General features: G+C 41.9%; 1 protein-coding gene across 2 annotated transcripts in view; it reads right to left on the bottom strand.

Moving 5' to 3' along the window:
• LRRC56 (leucine rich repeat containing 56) overlaps window positions 1-17,365 on the bottom strand; it is a 78,567-nt gene that overhangs the window by 51,930 nt on the left and 9,272 nt on the right. Inside the window, exons 4-6 of one of the 2 annotated variants that reach the window (XM_032111609.1) lie at window positions 9,697-12,657; window positions 9,459-9,584; window positions 8,313-8,451 (exon numbers count right to left, since the gene is read on the bottom strand). In XM_032111609.1, coding sequence (XP_031967500.1) covers window positions 8,313-8,346 — 34 coding nt within the window. In that variant the 5' untranslated portion in view covers window positions 8,347-8,451; window positions 9,459-9,584; window positions 9,697-12,657. Of the gene's footprint in view, window positions 1-690; window positions 856-8,312; window positions 8,452-9,458; window positions 9,585-9,696; window positions 12,658-17,365 lie in introns of those variants that run through there. The other variant, XM_032111608.1, reaches the window with a different exon arrangement.

Raw genomic sequence — 17,365 nt, 5'->3', positions numbered from 1 at the left:
TTAGGACAAATAGGAGTTCTGGCTGCTCAGCTGATCATCTGTACTTGAGAGGACTGACTCGGTAGAAGGTGAGGGAGGTTTGGATCAAAAAGACTTCTTCCTCTGACTACTCAAGTCCAGTCAAAATTCTTCACTTGCACAAGCTAAGGAAATTCAAAGGACTTAGTACTGTCAGGAAAAATAGCAGCCCTTATCCAAACAAAAACAGCAACAAAAATTTGATGACACACCAAACCTCTTCCTGCAGAATCTCCTACATTAGGAAGGGAAGAACCAAACCCTCTGATTCCTAAGTGCTCCTTCTGTAGACTCATCAGGCCAGAAGAAGCCCATAGAAAGCAAACCCTATTTTTTCCAGGTCACTGCACCTACCTGGCAAGCACTCCTACAGGAGAAGCTGACTGCTCAAATGTGCTACACCGAAGCTACAGAATATTCAATGCCTAAAAAGTATGTTCAACACAAATTCTTCAGAGTCACACAACTCCTTTCAAACTTTCTTACTGGCTTACAATAGAACCACCATAAAGTGAATTGAGTAGTGATACTTGCAGCTTCTAAAACCTCAGTATGCCTACAGTAGTGTAAGGACAACTTTCATACTTCAGCCCATTAGGAGGGAAAAGAGACCTCAAAAACACTGTGTCTTGCATTTTACAAGAAAAGTTATAATAGAGAAATTTCTATTACCTGTTTTTTTTCTAACAAATTCTAGAATTTCTCAGACTTTATTCCTCTACTTTCTTTAGAACAGATCAGTATGATTCAGCCAGTATAGAGTTGCAAGCGTCATCAGTTATCCAAGAAAATTAAAGAACCTTTTGTGAGATGAAGATCTTCTGGTGTTGTCATTATTTTCCTAAGAAGGAATTATCTTGGTCAATAACTGACTTGGAGTAGAATATCTGTCACATAAATTCTGGAATCCTTTGCCAGTTGCACAAGACTTGTATTGGATTGTGTGCAAGTGCTGGTGGTTGTTTCTAATTCAAGTGAGGATTGTTATTATCCAGAGATAATCACATATGTTATCAGAGCCAAGTGGAGCAATAGTCAGAGAACACTGATGTAATGTGTGAGTGCAAAACATAACGAGATAAGAGCAGGATTTTGTGGATGTGGGCTGCAAAGCGTTAACACGCTTGCATAAAACAAATTACTGTTCTCCCCTGTTGGGCCATCACCACCACATTTCAGAACATCCTCAAATCTTTGAAACATGTTGATACAGCATTTACTTTAGGCTTGACAGGGAGATCAATTTGTGGCTTAATATCTGAAGTAATACTTTGTTTTATACTTCCTGCTATTGATCTGCTCTTGTAATTATTGTAACATTGGATTAGTGAGGAGAAAAGTATTTTCATTACAAATTGTTTGGGATCAAGATGAATTATTGTCAGCAAGCAAAACTATTTTTTTACATGTTTCTATCACTTCAAAGCTTTCTCCAGGGAATAAAGAATCTCCTCCTGAACACGGATCAAAATAACATGCTCAAAATGAGATTGTAGAAAAATCAAGAGTGCAGGAATTCTAGTGGTGAGGTGCCAATCTTTTGTAAAATCCAGGAACCTCTGAAATCTCCAGCACTGTGTAGGAGCAAGAAAGGGGCCTGGCACAAAATTTGTCCTCCTAGAGACACAGCAGTCACATTGCTCATTTCCATCAGGTCCATCTGATAAACCTAAGGCTCTGCCAAATGCACAGGACAAGCCAACACTGACCCAAACTAATTTTAGCTTCGGTGGGACAGCTTACAGGGACTGGAAAGACTTTTGGTGTCACTGAAGAGGTCTGAAAATCCACAAATCTGAAGATTTCCCTCATGGAGAAGATGGCTGCATTGGATATATATTGGATCTATGTGCTGAACAGAACCATTCCTGCTGTGCTTTGTGGCACCCGCAAGGATGGAACCTAACTGCACCTAGCACAAACCTGCAGTGAATCCCGTGGGACAGCAGAGCAATGCCAGTAAGCACATGAGTGTGTCAGGGGAAGAGAAAATGGCTGGGAAATAATGGAGTTTTATAGTGCCTGTGAACAATGAGAAGAATAAAAGAATGAAAGAAACCAATAAAGTAGCTTTTGCAGGATTTGCATCAGAAGTCTTAACTTGGCAGACTCTTATGTGTGTGGATAACTAGAAGCAAATAATCATTGAGTGCAGGCGAAATCAATGACCAGAACAGTGAGATGGAAGGTTCTGAATTCTACAAAGAGTTAATTTGCCAACTTTCTCCACTGCTGCCACTCTCCTTACCCAAGCAAGTGTGTGTGATCATGGTAAGCTATTCAATTCACAGACATGTTCTGACAGTTCATTAAAAACTGCAGGACATTTTCAACATTTATAAATACCAGTAATAAAGACCATTATTAAAATTAAATGATCCTTGGAACAACATGTTATTTAAAATCCCCTCAGAATACCGTAACTTGCTAGAAAGAAATTGGCAGAGAACAGTTATTTGATGTTCTTAGGGTCTGACTAACTGGTAAGACTCCAAGATTTTATTTTTCTGCTACAAGATTTATTGAAGAGTCAGAGATAGGATTGCGTATTCTTCATTAAATATATATTAATATGCATTTCAAATTCAAATGTTTGATTCAATATTAATTACAGCTTCTTAAGACCAGGAAAGAACCTCTGAATTGTGTGACTAGGCATGATAATTTCTAATGCAGCCTTCACAACATTACCTAAAGAGCTTGTCCAAGCAATTAACTTACTGTTTAAAACCAAAAGAAATCCCCAAACAACAGCAATTAATCGAGAATTACTCTAGAAAAGGCATATACCTCTATATATTAACATCCCATACAAAATGGAATCTCTACTGCCTTAGTCCAGCTTCTCAACCAGCATCCCCTCCTGCTCTGTGGCTACTCATGCCTTCACTGGACAGGAAAGGTGACATTTCAGTGGGGGTACTGCAACTTCTGAGCCCTTATCTGTATGTCACCAGACAAAAATTTCTCTAGAAAAAAACCCCATTTGAGAACCACTGTGCTATCCATCTCTCTATGACAGGAAGCTTGCACTGCAGACTTCCATTTCTCTTGTCTTGCGTGATATAATTTTTGTCTGTTTAATTCAGAATCACAAATTACAGTGGTGCCCATACTGTTACCACTGACACAGAACGAAAACAAAGAATTCTGTATTTACTACGGATTTGACAAAACGTTTGGTTTACAAGTCCCAAGGGAACTATGAGTGCCCTTTTAAAGTGTAATTTTGTGCAAGTGCACTGCAGATAACCTCATCTGGAAAATAACTGTTTGGGCAGCTGGAATTTACTATGATGTCATCAGGAAACTACTGTTACAATAATCCACCCATAATGGCAAAAACAGTTCCTGCAACATTCATGTAATATAAAGCATCCTGCAACACATCAGTCTATTTTAGCAGGTGCAACTTCTAGAAAGCTGAAAAATAAAACACCAGTCCTGTTATTAATATGACTTTTTTGTGTGTGTGTGTATGACTAAACAGTCTGATTTTAATCTTCCGGTTTTGTTAAGCAGAACAAGGTAACAACTACTTCAGTAATGCTACATTAATATCAAGGGATCATGCAAACACTATAAAGAGCATTCATAAATATTCTGCTTCTGTGCCCCACTAAAGAAAAAAAGCTTTTAAGAGAAAGCTGAAATATTAAGATAACAATATCCCACTTGATATAATTAAAAATTCACTGACTTTAATGACACTGAATGACTCGAATGCTCACAATGATATTTTTGGGTAACTGTTCAATTTGAGGCCTTGGTTCAAGCATCTGAATGTGCAGACAAAGCAAGTGTACTGACTTATCTCATTTGTTTACCTTCCTCATTTATGGTTTCAAAAGCTGTAAGAGTGTTCTGACAGTTCTTTGCTATTACATATAAATCCTGCTCTATAATTACCACAACCATGGCAGGTGAGCCTTGGGATCTGTGTCCCACAGACTCCTCAGGAAAAGCTCTTGGGAGCTTTTTGGACTTTGTGATATCCCCATGCATGGAGCTGAGTTCAGACTGTGCTGTCACTCAAAGCAGCAGTGATCCCAGAGAAAAAAATGCATGCTACAAACCCAGACACCATTGAGATAAAAGATGTCTAATATTCTCTGAAAACATAAGAGTAATAATAAAAAGGCAATGCCTTTAAATGTCACCCATTTATCCTTTGTATATCTACAGATTCCATGTAGATATATAAATATACTAATTTCATAATTACAATTGCATATATAAGACTTTCCCCCTGAGATCCTGCTGAGCAGGGTGATGAAAAATGTTTTATCATATGAGCTGGAAATACCCCTATATTAAATAATTCTGGAGCTAGCTTGCCAAAATTTTTAAGGGAACTTCCCCTTCTTACCATCCAGGACCAAAGTCCCTTCAGAGTGGGTGGCTCCAGTGATCCCATGGGTGCCCCTCTTGGCTCCCTGCACACCCCACACTCACACAATCAGACAGGGTTTCCTTACCAGCTCAGGCCTGGGTTTCCCACAGCAGATGTCTGGATCCTTAAAATAATTTAATCATGGCACAGTAATGCAGAAACAGCTGGAGCTGGTGCCTTTAGGGACAGACCCTCAACAAAGGAATCCCTGGGTTTTGTACCCTCCATGCCTGTGACAGTCTGGGGTCTCCCTGCTGAGTCCTTGGCTCCTGCTGTGTCCAAGTCCCCGGTCACCTGGCCGGTGCCACAGGTCCCTCTGCCCTCTGTGGTGCAAAGGGTCAGCACCAGGTCAGGGCCCCTTGCCTGGGGCTCCCACCATGTTCCCCAGCCAGGGCACAACCTGCAGCTCCCAGGGCAGCTGCACACCCAGCTACCTGCTCTAAGTGTATTGCTCAACAAAATGTCCTCATAGCATGATATAAAAGCAGATCACTCTCTATTATATGGTTCTATTACCTGTCAAAGAAAAAATAAACCGAAGTCCAATCAATTGGTTTTAGTTTTTAGAGTCCTGTGGTGGAAGGGGGTCAATGGTAATTTCTGTCTGGCTACAAATGATCATTGATTCTCTCTGCAGTGCAAGTCTCCAGACAGTGGCTATAGATGAGTATGGATTATCTAAATCATTAGATGAAACTGCAAGATGCTACAGATTGAGTGGTTTTTTTCATATACAGGTGAACTTCCTGCTGTAAGAAAATGTCTCAAGACACTCTTCTGCTATCTGTCCCGACAATGAGCCCTAGAAAAGCAAAGCAGAGAGCAGGATGTGGGGATAGCTGGTGAACAACAAGGGTTATGGAAAAACAGAGCTCCAAGGTACCAACGCCTTCACTCTCAGCAGGTTGCCAAATGCACTTAGGATTGTTTCAGTGGACTAGATAACAGTAAGTCCCTCACCGTTTTATCAAGGTAGCCAGAGATCAGGAAACCAGATTTGGCCCGCCACGGCCACAAGCTTTTATCCAACAGTATCCAGATGTTAAACAAGGGAGAAACGAGGCTGGTCTAGTTAAAATCCTCTCATCCTTATGCAGGGGTCCTGTCATGGATAGCTAATGACAAGGTACGCAGGAATCAACGTATCTGTGCTTGTCACACACACAGATCCTGCCTTAAATGCAAATGTCACAGGAAGATGTATTTACCTTCCTTGCATTTAAAAGGCATAATTCAGCATTTACTTAAAAATTCAGATGCTAGGCATGTTACTAGACATACTAAGAAAGGATGTAAGCAAAGCAAGAATCAGTATCTTTTCAAGATGAACAAATATATTCTAACCCATGGACTCAGAACTAAATGACAGTCCAAAGCTGCAGAGAAAAAAAACTCTATGGTTTTGGTCTTCACAGCACTTTAAAGTATCCACCATTTAGCAGCATTTCCAGATTTCAGCTAAGAAAAGGACAAAAAAAACCAGACCTTTTTTTCCCAGCTACTATTGCATTGCATTTATGAGCCTTTTGAAATACAAACTTCTACGCAGGATGAAAATGCATCATATATGGCATTTCTGAGTTTCAACATACTCTGGTTGTCCTCAAACAATTTTCAGTCCATTTTGTTTGGTAATTAAGCTATTTGAAGCAAGAGATTCCTTCCTGGCCTGCAAAGCCGTTTGAAGAGCGGCTGGGAAGTTTCTGATTTCCGGTGTGTTGCCCACATGGGACAGATTGTATAAAAAGAGATAGGTTCTAGATGAACTTGTAGAAAAATAGTGAACAGTGGATGATGCCACAGGAGCTTATTTAGTAACAGACATTGCCAAAATTTCAGCAAGGGCAGAAGACTCACAGTGAAAAGGACCTTGAGAAATCAGTTTGGGCTACTGATGAGGCGGCATCATAACTGTCCTGCTGGGCCAAGGCAGATCTCCAGCTAACTACTGTAGTCAAAAACAGACCCTTTAGAAACAGCATCAGAACAGTATCAGGAGCAGAGGTTGTCCAAAGTGATCCTTGCCCTGGCATGCTGCTGTAACTTCTGGCAATCAGTATCTCCCAGTCCAAAAGGTGAGCTGTGTCCAACAGCTGGGGAGGTGTATGGGGAAGCAATTATTTGTCATGTTTCCAGACATGACAAATAGTCATCCAATGACTAAAGTAGACACAGAAATTTTATCAGGAAGCAGTTTTAAAAACTGAGAAAGTGCATTTTTGCATTATATTTATTTAAATTGTGGAAGACAGGCATAGGTTGCTTGGAGGCTAAAATTGGAAATTAGGTCAACAGCAGTTAAAATTGTGGAGGATACATCCAACTGTCCATGCCATTCTTTAAGTTATAGCTTTCTTTTGCATAATCTCATTTCATCTCCTCTTCTCTCTGAAGAATTTCATGGCAAGAATTTCAGTTCTGCCATTTACCCTCCAGGATGATCAACTTTGCACATAAGATTCAAGATATGGCCATAGAGACAGTACATGAACCTCCACTGTTTTTAATTCCTATTCTCAGAAGTTTTAACACTGTTTGTCTGTTTTACCAGCTGCAAGATTATATTTTCAGATAACAAACACAATAGCTGAACGCTCTTCCCCAAGTAACAATAATTTACTTAAGCCCCTTCATTCTATATTTTTCTTTTCCCCACTTTGAACTTGGGTGGATACTCCATTAAAATAAAGCAAACCCATGCCCAATCACCACGTATGTTAGGAACACTGAAAAAACAGAAAAAAAGAAAACCAAAGTAGTTTTAGGACTCCATTCTAAAAATTAATTTAGAATTAAAGATGTAAAATATGCAAGATAAACAGACAGTTTGCTATACTTTGAATACTGCTTCCAGATGTGAGAAGCTGTAGTCAAAGAAATGTGTGCTTTTTGAATTTATTTTTTTTTAATATCAGATAATGTTTCTTTGAACTAGCCAGGGTCCACAGTCTTTTTCTTTTAATGCAGACACACTAGTATTTATTGCATCTGCCATGGCAAGTCTGGTCTTCTGATTTGTATTATAGCAAGTACTTGTGACCCTACTGATATAAAATAGGTTTTGCTTGCAATTTTTTTTCAAGCCCACATGTGACTCCATAGAAAGTATAAAAACACTAACCATTATTTTAGCAAACTAAAATTATGCAGATATATCTAAATAATTAATTTCTGTGAAAAGCTCATGAATTTTCCAATTGAAAAAAATAACCTCCTCATAATTCCTCACAAATAAATATTCATCCATTCCCATTAGCAACAAACATAGTGATCCCAGATTTATGGTATAAATATGATATGTTACTATGTTGCTGCACTTTTATACTACTTCAAACATTGAGGATAAATGTGATTTCTTTAACTGTGTCCCCTAAGGAACTTCAGTTAGAAAAGCACATGCATCATCATCAATAATATCATTCCAGTCCAGTGCTAAACTCACATCTGGTCTCACATGAAATAAGCACCCTGCTTTATATAGGATCAGGTCCCTTGAATGGTGTAAGAACAGGCTGATGGAATCCCAGGCCATGGGCAGAGCCTGTTCTTTCACTGACAGCAGTGTACAAATAGCAAACTGAGCTGCTCACGGGTAGATGTATCCATGTATCAATCCCTTGAGAGGTCAGACCCCCAGGAGCATAGTCATTCTCAGTGGTAAAGCCAAGAGAGAGAACACAAAGTCCAGGAAAAAAAATCACCACAACCTCCGTAACAAAACCTGTTAATGCCAGCAACTCTGAAATCTGACATGCCTGAACACTGTAGTTTTAATCCAAAATTTTAGGTGAATTGAAACCAGAAAAAATAACATGAAGAAAAAGAATGCCATTAAATGGGAGCGTAATTTTAAAAAATTCTGAGACATTTTCAGTCATTTGTACATTTGAAATTACTTTACCTTTTCTTCCAATGCCACTGCTGTTCTGCATCATTTGCCATTCCTCTCCTACAGAGATTTTAATTTAGTAGTCATAGCTGCTTATCTTCATTTATCTTGACTGACAGGTGCTCATAGTGTTATTTAATTGTTCCATGTCCTGCTAAAACAACAGTAAGAACACAATATCCAAGAGAACAAAAACCAAAACAAACCCAAGAGATTCTGAGCATTTAACAATTAATAAAAAGAAATACTTTATTCACTGTAGCAGCAGAAGTCCATGTTCAATAGGGCTTAAAAGTGGAACAGGACACGAAGCAGTGGAGCCTAGAAGAGCTTAATGAAAGTGTAACTCATTACAGTTCCCAAAGAGACCATGAGAAGGTGAAGGACTTGATAGAGAAGAATCTACATAGTTGGGGGAAAAAAAGTTTTTTACTGAACAAAAAGAACACTGATTTCCTGGTAGGAGTAAGTTGATTCTGTGTTAGAGAAAACATTGCCATTGGGGTAGCATGGGATAAAAGGTTAATGTCAACATTTAGCATACTTTCACTGTATCAGTTGTCAGAAAATGTTGCTATGTAAAAGCAGTCAAAATGGAAAATAGTAGGTGAGCAGGAACATTCATATCAGGAATCAATAGCTATAGAAGACAGGTGCAGAGCGAGGATAGTACAGGCCTCACAGACAGGACAAAGGGACAGCTGGAGATATCCAATTAACTAATTACTGACTGCTAAAAACTATGAGTGGGTAAAGCAAGTTCATTTCCAAATCATTTTCCATACCACAGAGTGGTCATGAGCAGGACAGGGACCACACCTGAGCCCTTTCTGCAAGAAGCGGAACAAAGCTTAAAGCCCATAAGCTTGGCACTGGCGAGTCTCTTCAGCCCTTCACAAGAAGCTGAGGAGGCACCACGGAGGAGCCACGTTCTCTCAGCGTGATATACCTGGGAATACTTTTACAACATACACCTGCCCGGGACTATTTATTCATCAACTTTGTTCTCCTTAGAACTCCACCAAAACATAAAACTTAAACACGCTGTTACATCTCCCAGATTCATTGCCACCACTGACATAAACAGAGACTTTCAGTCTCAGACCTCAGGTGCTTTCCACCTGCACGTTGGCTGGATTGCTACAGTGATGCACGTACTTTGGTGGGGTCTTCAAACTCTGGGACGCATTGGAGGTGTCCCACACCAGTCAATATGTCCCGCTCCAGTCCAGCGTGTCCCACACCGACCACCGTGGTCACCACGACGGCCTTTTTTCAACGCCCCTTAAAGCCGGGTGCACAAGCCCAGGGTAAGGAGGGGAACTCAGCCCCACGCCCACCACACACCCACACCTCCCACCGCTCTCTCCCTCTCTCCCCCCGGGCCGGCTCGTACCTGCGGGCCGGGCCGGGGCCGCTGGGCTGCGGGGAGAACGGGAGAGCAGCGCGGAGGGAGCGACAGCGGCCGCCCGTCGCCCGGCAACGCCGCGGCCCCGGCACCTGGAGCGGCCCCCGGGCCCGCCCAGCCACCATCGCCAGCGGGAGGAGGAGGGTCTGGAGGTTCTGCCGAGCCGGGAAGGGCTCATGGCTGGGAATAGCAGAGGAGTGTGCTTGCAGAGGGAAGCGTGGCAAGGCAGACAGCGGGAGCAAAATGGGGGGAGCAGGGGTGGGCACGGCACTGAGGACAGGAACGGGACGGAAAAGGCAACAGGACCCCTGTGTGGGATTTGGGAGACAAGTGATCACACGGCTGAAGGAGGGGTTGGGGACATCTCTGTTCCACACAACATCCAAAACCATTGCTGGCCGATGAAAAACTAATGACATCATCATGCACAAAAGTGATCCCACATGCCTGCAGTGTGTTAAAGACCAGAAAATATAGCTTGTGGCAGGTAACAAGGCTGGTTTCACCAAATGATTTTGCATTTTAAAAAACCCCGAAGAAACAAACAGATTAAAAGATTAAATTTCCAGACCAGAGTCGTCAAAAGATTAGACATGTAAGAATGAAGTTTATCATAACCTGGATCCAACAGAGACAGTTCAACTTTTGCTGGTGACATTATCAAACATCTCAGTGCAAGAGTGCAAGTCTAGTGCAGCTCTTACCATTCTCACTCACACTTGGAAGATGTCTACATTCCCACATTTCAATATAGGTTTCATAGATCGGGCACCTAGGAAAATGCGATTGTATGCTCAGTGGTCCCACGTGAAAAGCCTGCTTTTTCAGGGGTTTACATTCTGGATAGTACCCAGCATGTTCTTGGGCACAGCCCTTAGCAGTGGTTCTCTCGGAGGCAGGAAGGCAAGAGGTCTGGAGGGAAGACACAGAGTCCTGCCTACCATGTAGAGGAGGCTGGGGTTTTGACTTCATTATTTGCATGCACTCACCCCCTCACTCCTCCCATATATTCCGTGCCTTTGTGAGGATGTGGGAGAGCAGCAGCTGCTGGTGGATTGCATCAGCATTTCCTCTGCAACTACATTCAATTTACTCTAGGGTTTGGAAAACACTTAGACCATAGGTCAGGAAATGTGTTGACTCCCCTCTTGCAGGGTCTGACGGTCAATTAACATCAGAGAAAATCACCAGGGGCCTGATTTTCCAAGGTGCTAAGCACACTCAGCTCCACCTGGTGTCATTGCAATCCAGCTTCCCTTCTTCACAGGAAGGAAGGCAATGGGCCTTGACGTGCTCCAGGAAGGTAGTGTGATTCAGTGAAAACAATACTGAATCAAGCATCTGCCCCTGGAATTTTATTCCCAATTCTGCCATTTTTTTTTTCCAGGTAAGTAGCTCAAGTCACCTTGACTCAGTTTCCCAACGTACACCTTCTTGGGACACACTTCCCAAAGATTATCTGTGGAGTATGTGTATTGTGTATCCACACATCTGCATGGTAGTTTTCTTCTTTTCCTTGTTTTGCTGGAAATAATCTACTTACGGCCAATGCAGTCTGAACTGTTTGAAACCAATTGAAGAAATGCATCTTTTCATCACTGAGGAAGAGAAAATTCTGGCACAATTTCAGGGTAGATACAGAAGCTTTACATCTCTTTATTCAGAGTTACTGTAATTGTGCTGGCACCATTCCCAGAGCTGAGCTAAGGTCAGCGAGAAACCTGTAAATTAATAACTGTGGAGCTGATGTGATCTCTATCCAGGAACCATGTTTTACATACATGAAGCTTCATAGGAAAGAAAAGTCATGCTTCAGTTTACCAAGAAAGTTTTAGAATCTTAATATCGACAATTAGCATACCTTGGACCCACCTGGAGACAGTGGACCTGATTCTGATCTCACCTTCACAGGAACTCCACAAAATGTGTTACTCTGGATTAATTATATTGGTGCTACTCAAATGAACAGGAATTGGGTGAAGCCTCCTCTGAAAACCAGGCCTAGATAAACATGCTTTTCCTTTGGGATTCTTATTTTACAAGAAGAGATTTGTCTGTTCTTCTGGTTTTATTCAGCCAAAAGCAACATCCAATCAACCCAGTCTCTTATTAATATTATTGATCAATAGATAATCGCTGTTGCTACTTGCATTATTAACATTTAAGAATTTCATTGTACTACAACTCAGAAATGCAGAACCAGAGGGGACTTTCTGGTCAGAGGAAAGTTTTCTGCTACTGCATATAACCCCATCAGAGTCATTTAGATATGTATCGGTGTCTCCCTCCTTCTGAAAGATTGGTTCAAAGTGTCTCTCTGAAGATAGTTCCCCTTGCAGCCTGAACTCTTACCCTCATTAGCCAGCCCTGTAATCGCCCTTTTTCTTGTGAGAATCCTTTTTCTAGCACAACTAACAATTTAATAGAATCATAGAATAGTTTGAGTTGGAAGGGACCTTTTAAAGGTCATCTGGTTCAAGTCGGTAATACAGAACAAGGATATTCATCTCCATTTTATACAAAAAGACAAAAAACTAATCTGAGATTAAGTGGAGAGCTCATACTATGGTACTGCCACCTCTATCCAGACTGCAGTTCTGCTAGAAAATTCTCCCATCTGCTTGTATTGCATGATAAGCAGAACGCTGGCAACTTTGGTAATTCTTCTATTGGTTAAGAACTAGCAGCTACCAGAGCATTTTCAAAAAAAAATCAACTCAGGTCTGCAGAAACAGCTTTGAAGTCTCGACTGTGGCATTAACCTCATGATTTCATGTGATTGAAGTCACTGTTTTCAGGAGATGATGTAAGAACAGTTTCGACCACAGCAGGTGTTTAGAAGTTCGTCCTCAGAAGCAATGAATGAGGCTGAGAGGGAAAAACAACTGATCCAAAGATCCGGAGGATGACAGGAGTCTGCGAATTGAATTTATTTTGCTGTCACTGCACCTGGCATGAAAAGAAAGGGCAATGAGAGAATCCAGTTAATAAAACATCTTCTCTGATTCAATGAATCTGGGCATTTGTTTTTGCTCCTTTTCAAAGGCTTATGTGAATTCATAAACTGCAATTAGAAAGGAAAGCTTCGTCAGGAAACATATGGCATTTTGTACAAAGCTGTATCTTTTCAAACTGAACTAGACCTGGAAAAACTTTTGATAACAGTTTTTACAGAGTATTTTAACTCACACTGAAAGATGGGCATTCGTAGTTTTGTGTTGCCCTTGCTTCTATAAACAAATAAACCAAACTACTGATGTCACCAAAATCGCACAGAAACCGTGTGTGGCCTTTGAAGGTGACCACACACTTCCGAGGTCCTGAGCCAGTGCTCAGTGACAGAACCTCTCTCCTCTCACTGCTGCATGCTCGCTGAAGGAAAGTGAACATCCTCCTTGGAGTGGTAGATTTTTGGGGTACTAGAAGGCAATAAAAGCAGCAAATAACACCTTGTCATGGTGCAGGGTCTCTTAGAGAAAAGGTAAGCTTAAGACAGGCTTCAGTTGTGTTGAGATATCTCACTAGCTTAAACCCCGATTCAACGCTGCTGGGAAGGAAGAACTCTGGTGGAACCCCACTTTCAAACAATACCCAGTGCAGATGCCACACCAGAGGGACCTTTCCTTCCTTTGTACTAATTGCTTTAGAAAAGCAGGTTCTGGTTCATGACCAAGTGATTCTACTCAGGAGTAGTTGCATTACTGTGCAGTCAAGATGATTGATTGGGATGAAAGACACAGTAGCAAAGGTGATATAGGGCACTGTACTAATATTTGAGCCACTGAGCCAGGACTACATAATTCCAGAAGGGCTTATTTCCTATTTCTGCCTTAATTTTAATGAAAAGTTGTAAATTAGTAAATGTAATATTTTTCTCCCTTTACATTTTTACAGGAAAAAGGAAACAAAAGCTTCTTATCTGAAAAAAGTACTGAGAGCCAGAAAAGTATGCTTGTACTCCCTTGTTTATATAATTCCTGACTCAAGATGAATCAATGGTAACTTGAAATGCCTGTGTATAAATTATTATTGTTTGGGCCTCTGTTCAAGGCCCTCTACCTTTCTCAGTTTCTTTTGGGTCAAACTATTTCCTGGTTTTGGAAAGCTCAAGAATGCTGTCTGCACACATCTGCTTTTCTAGTGTATGGTATCCTGTCCCATGGTATGGGACAAGTCCAAATCTTCTCTACAGCTGCCAGATGATAATTTTTACCAAAGACATGGTAGGTACAAAACCCAGTGTTGTTACAACTGTAGTACCACTATGGGGCTTCGTTCAGTTTAGGGGCATCATCGTGCTTGGTGTGGTAGGAATCCTCTGCAAGAGAAGATCTTGCTGAGAGGCATTAAAAATGGCAGGTTCAAAATCAAAATATAAAAGGAAGAGCACTGGCTGCAGGATTAATGCCCCTGGGACACAGAATGTCTCTTCCTGAGGATATTTATAATCCACACCTGGACCACATTGTTGGTGGTCCTTGCATTTCTTCTGGGATGAATTCCATGGTCAATGATTGAGTTACAACTTTGTTTTCAACATTAAACTAAGGGGAAAATGAATTTATATTGGAAAGGAGTTACGGTCAATGATTCTTTCTCTACAGTTTTTCAGGAGCAACATTTGTTCTTTTTCATTACTTGCTGCAGTGTAAAGGAACCTGTGGCCTCACTGCACTTTTTAGGTTTGTTTTTCCAAGCAGGATTTAGCTGTGATATTCATCTAGTTGTCTTCAGACAGGGGAACCAGCAGCTTTCCAAAGTGTACTTGCTTTTTCTGCCAATGCAAAGCGGCCATAAAATGTTACCAAATCAGAAAGGGGTTGTTATTTTCACTTCCCATCAGTGTAAGTGACAACATAAGATGCGAAGCAGTGGAGAAATTGCGGCTCTAAAAAAAATTAATCGGGTCAAAGCACCAGTTTGCATGCCACTACACCACTAGTTTGCATGCACTTTGCACGGTTCAAAGCTTACTCTGAATGCAACTCATGTACACCAAGGCTTTCAGCCATCACAGCAACAGCACCACTGTGAGCCACGCTACACACAACAGCTCTGGCGAAAGTCCTCAACAAATCCCTGTCCTGCAGGGCAGGAAATAAGGTGGCTGGAGCGCAGTCTGCAGATGTGGAGGGAGATCAGCAGGTAGATAAACGGGGCCAGGCACCTCTGCAGACTGGAACAAACACTGTGCATCCCTGTGCTCACCCATGTAATCCTAGGGCCAGCATGTGTAGCCTGGAAGACACAGCTCCCTGTCCTAACATTCTAAGAGCCAAAGTGCCCCTTTTGCCTCAAGTGCCTTGCCCATCCCCAGGGGTGTTTCAGCTCCACAGTCTGCGAGGTGATCTGTGCTTCTTTCTGGCTCAGCATCAGTGAATGAACTGAGCAAAGGCAAAAATGGTTCTCTCTGCTCTGTCGAAGGAAGCCTTGACCCCTACACATCTGCTTCTGCTGCAGGCAAGCCTGGGGTCGAGTTCAGCAAATGCTGTACAGGCGTGAAAAGTGATGCAACACACCACCATACCATACTGGGATTTTCCCTAGGATTTAAGCAGCTCAGGTTGCCTTTTCCACAGATAGCCTCTTTGGAAAGCCTTGAGATTCATCTGTATTTGGGTCATTGCCATGTATAACTTCCTCTAGACTACTAGGAGGAAGTAGTAGTAGAAGGAATCCTATCCTCATAGAGAATGAAGAATGTTTCCCTGTCCCCAAAATGACAGGAGAGACCTGATTTCCAGACACTCTCTTTACAGCCCTGGCTCTGATTTTGCATAATGTGTGCTTAGAGAAAGGACTGTGTACTTACATCCCAGCAGCTAAATTAGATTAGTGATGAGAAAAGATGGATTATTGGTATGCTTCTCTATGTTTTATGCACTGTCTAGAAATTTCAGTACAATTCAGCTTCATTACCTAACTCAGCATGCTGGCTGAGACCCAGACAGATGCTCAGGTACTGTTCCCAAGTACTGAAAACCATAAAACACATCCCAGTCCGCACAAATCTCACACCCACCTCAAAAGCCTTGCTTGACAGTTTGTTTTCAAGGCTGGATCTGTCAGCAGCCCCATTGTCTGGTGACAATGACAGTCTGGTGACATGGAAGTGAACATGGCATGTTGTCTTCTCCAGGGGACTCCAGTTGTGCTTGTAGGCCAGCTCTTTGGCCATGAAAACCTGCACTTTATCACTGCTCTTTGGCCATGAATGCTTGTACTTTTGGCTAAGCACTCCATCCTCTTTTCTTGAAACACCTTAGAAGAGACCCTGGGTTAACCCTTAGAGTGGCTGAATAGAAACTCCTAGTGCCTGAGCTGGGTGGTGTGCATTGGGCTGAGCAAATGCCTTCAGAAGACAACAGAAATTCAGAATGGGAATCCTCCCATGTCCACAAACTACTGCTATCTGTAGGAGCCACAAAGCTCCTGTAGTACTGTGACTCACCTTCATTCACTTCCTACACAGACCTTTTGTTCCCAGACTTGCCCACTGTTGTTAGTAACGGAGGTGGACTTCTGAGAAAGTGAAATGTGTGTCCCCCCAACAAGTCCTGACACATCACCACTGGCAGAACCCGTCTTCCTTGGAATACACTTGGCCACTTCCTATGCCATGCTGTGGATGAACTAACACAGACCATTCCAAGTAATCCTGTGTACCAAACACGGGCAGCTGTCTAATATCTAAGTCATCAGTTGATTCCTCCCTGAAGTAGCAGATCATGTTACAAGTTGAGCTGATGTTAAAAATGTATTTCCTTCTCATGCTCCTCAAAAGCCAGTGGAAACACAAGTGTCTAGGATGCAACTATATATACATTGTTTACTGGTTAACTCCTGGTTTGTGGAAGCAGATTTTCCAGGCGCAGATCACAATTTCCTTTTCTAGAGAACTGGGCAGCTGGACCTATGCCTACAGCTGTTTGCACAGGCCACTTCTTTCTTCTTTGAGATACTCGCATCACAATACATGAGCAACACACACAGCCCTCGGCAACCTGCTGAGTGAAATACAGAGACCTTGGGGGTGTGGGGGAAAAAGGGAGGGGAATAAATAACCACACCATGGGTGTGATCTCAAACCCATTGAAGTTAAAGGAAGTGATTTCAACATGCACCGTCTACTCTGCAAAGCGGTGCCAAACTAACTCTAAGCTATTGGGCTTTCCAAAACCTCCACAAAGACCATGTTTATAAATTGGTGTTGTGTTGCTGACAACCGTTGTGATAACTCTTGGTTAATAATCATTAAAATAAAATCCTTGTTCCAGCAGCATGCTTGGCTGCAGCAAGAGCTGTAGGCAGGTACCAGGGACTAGGGCTAATGACAAAGCTCTGGATGGAGAGAGAAAGGAGAGACAGTAAATAAAATGCAGGAATTAGCCTGAGGAATATTTCAACCATGGGTCCTTAAATATCACAGGTAAAGAAATATCTTAGAGTAGGAATTGTCTCCAACTTGGACATAGCAATATCTGAGTACTTTTCATCCAGCAAATTTGTAACACTGTTTATGAAGGAACTTTGTATCATTTTTCCTGCTGCAGCATAATATCTGCTTAAGCCCAACATTTTAAAATACCTTTGCCACATGGAGATGAGGAGGTGACTCAGGACAAACATGCAGACCTCAGCTTGGCCTTTGAATAGG

The sequence above is a fragment of the Corvus moneduloides genome, chromosome 6 (genome assembly GCF_009650955.1).
Source record: "Corvus moneduloides isolate bCorMon1 chromosome 6, bCorMon1.pri, whole genome shotgun sequence".
NCBI lineage: Eukaryota > Metazoa > Chordata > Aves > Passeriformes > Corvidae > Corvus > Corvus moneduloides.
The sequence above is the reverse complement of the archived record's forward strand: the minus strand, read 5'-3'. Positions and strand labels throughout refer to the sequence as shown.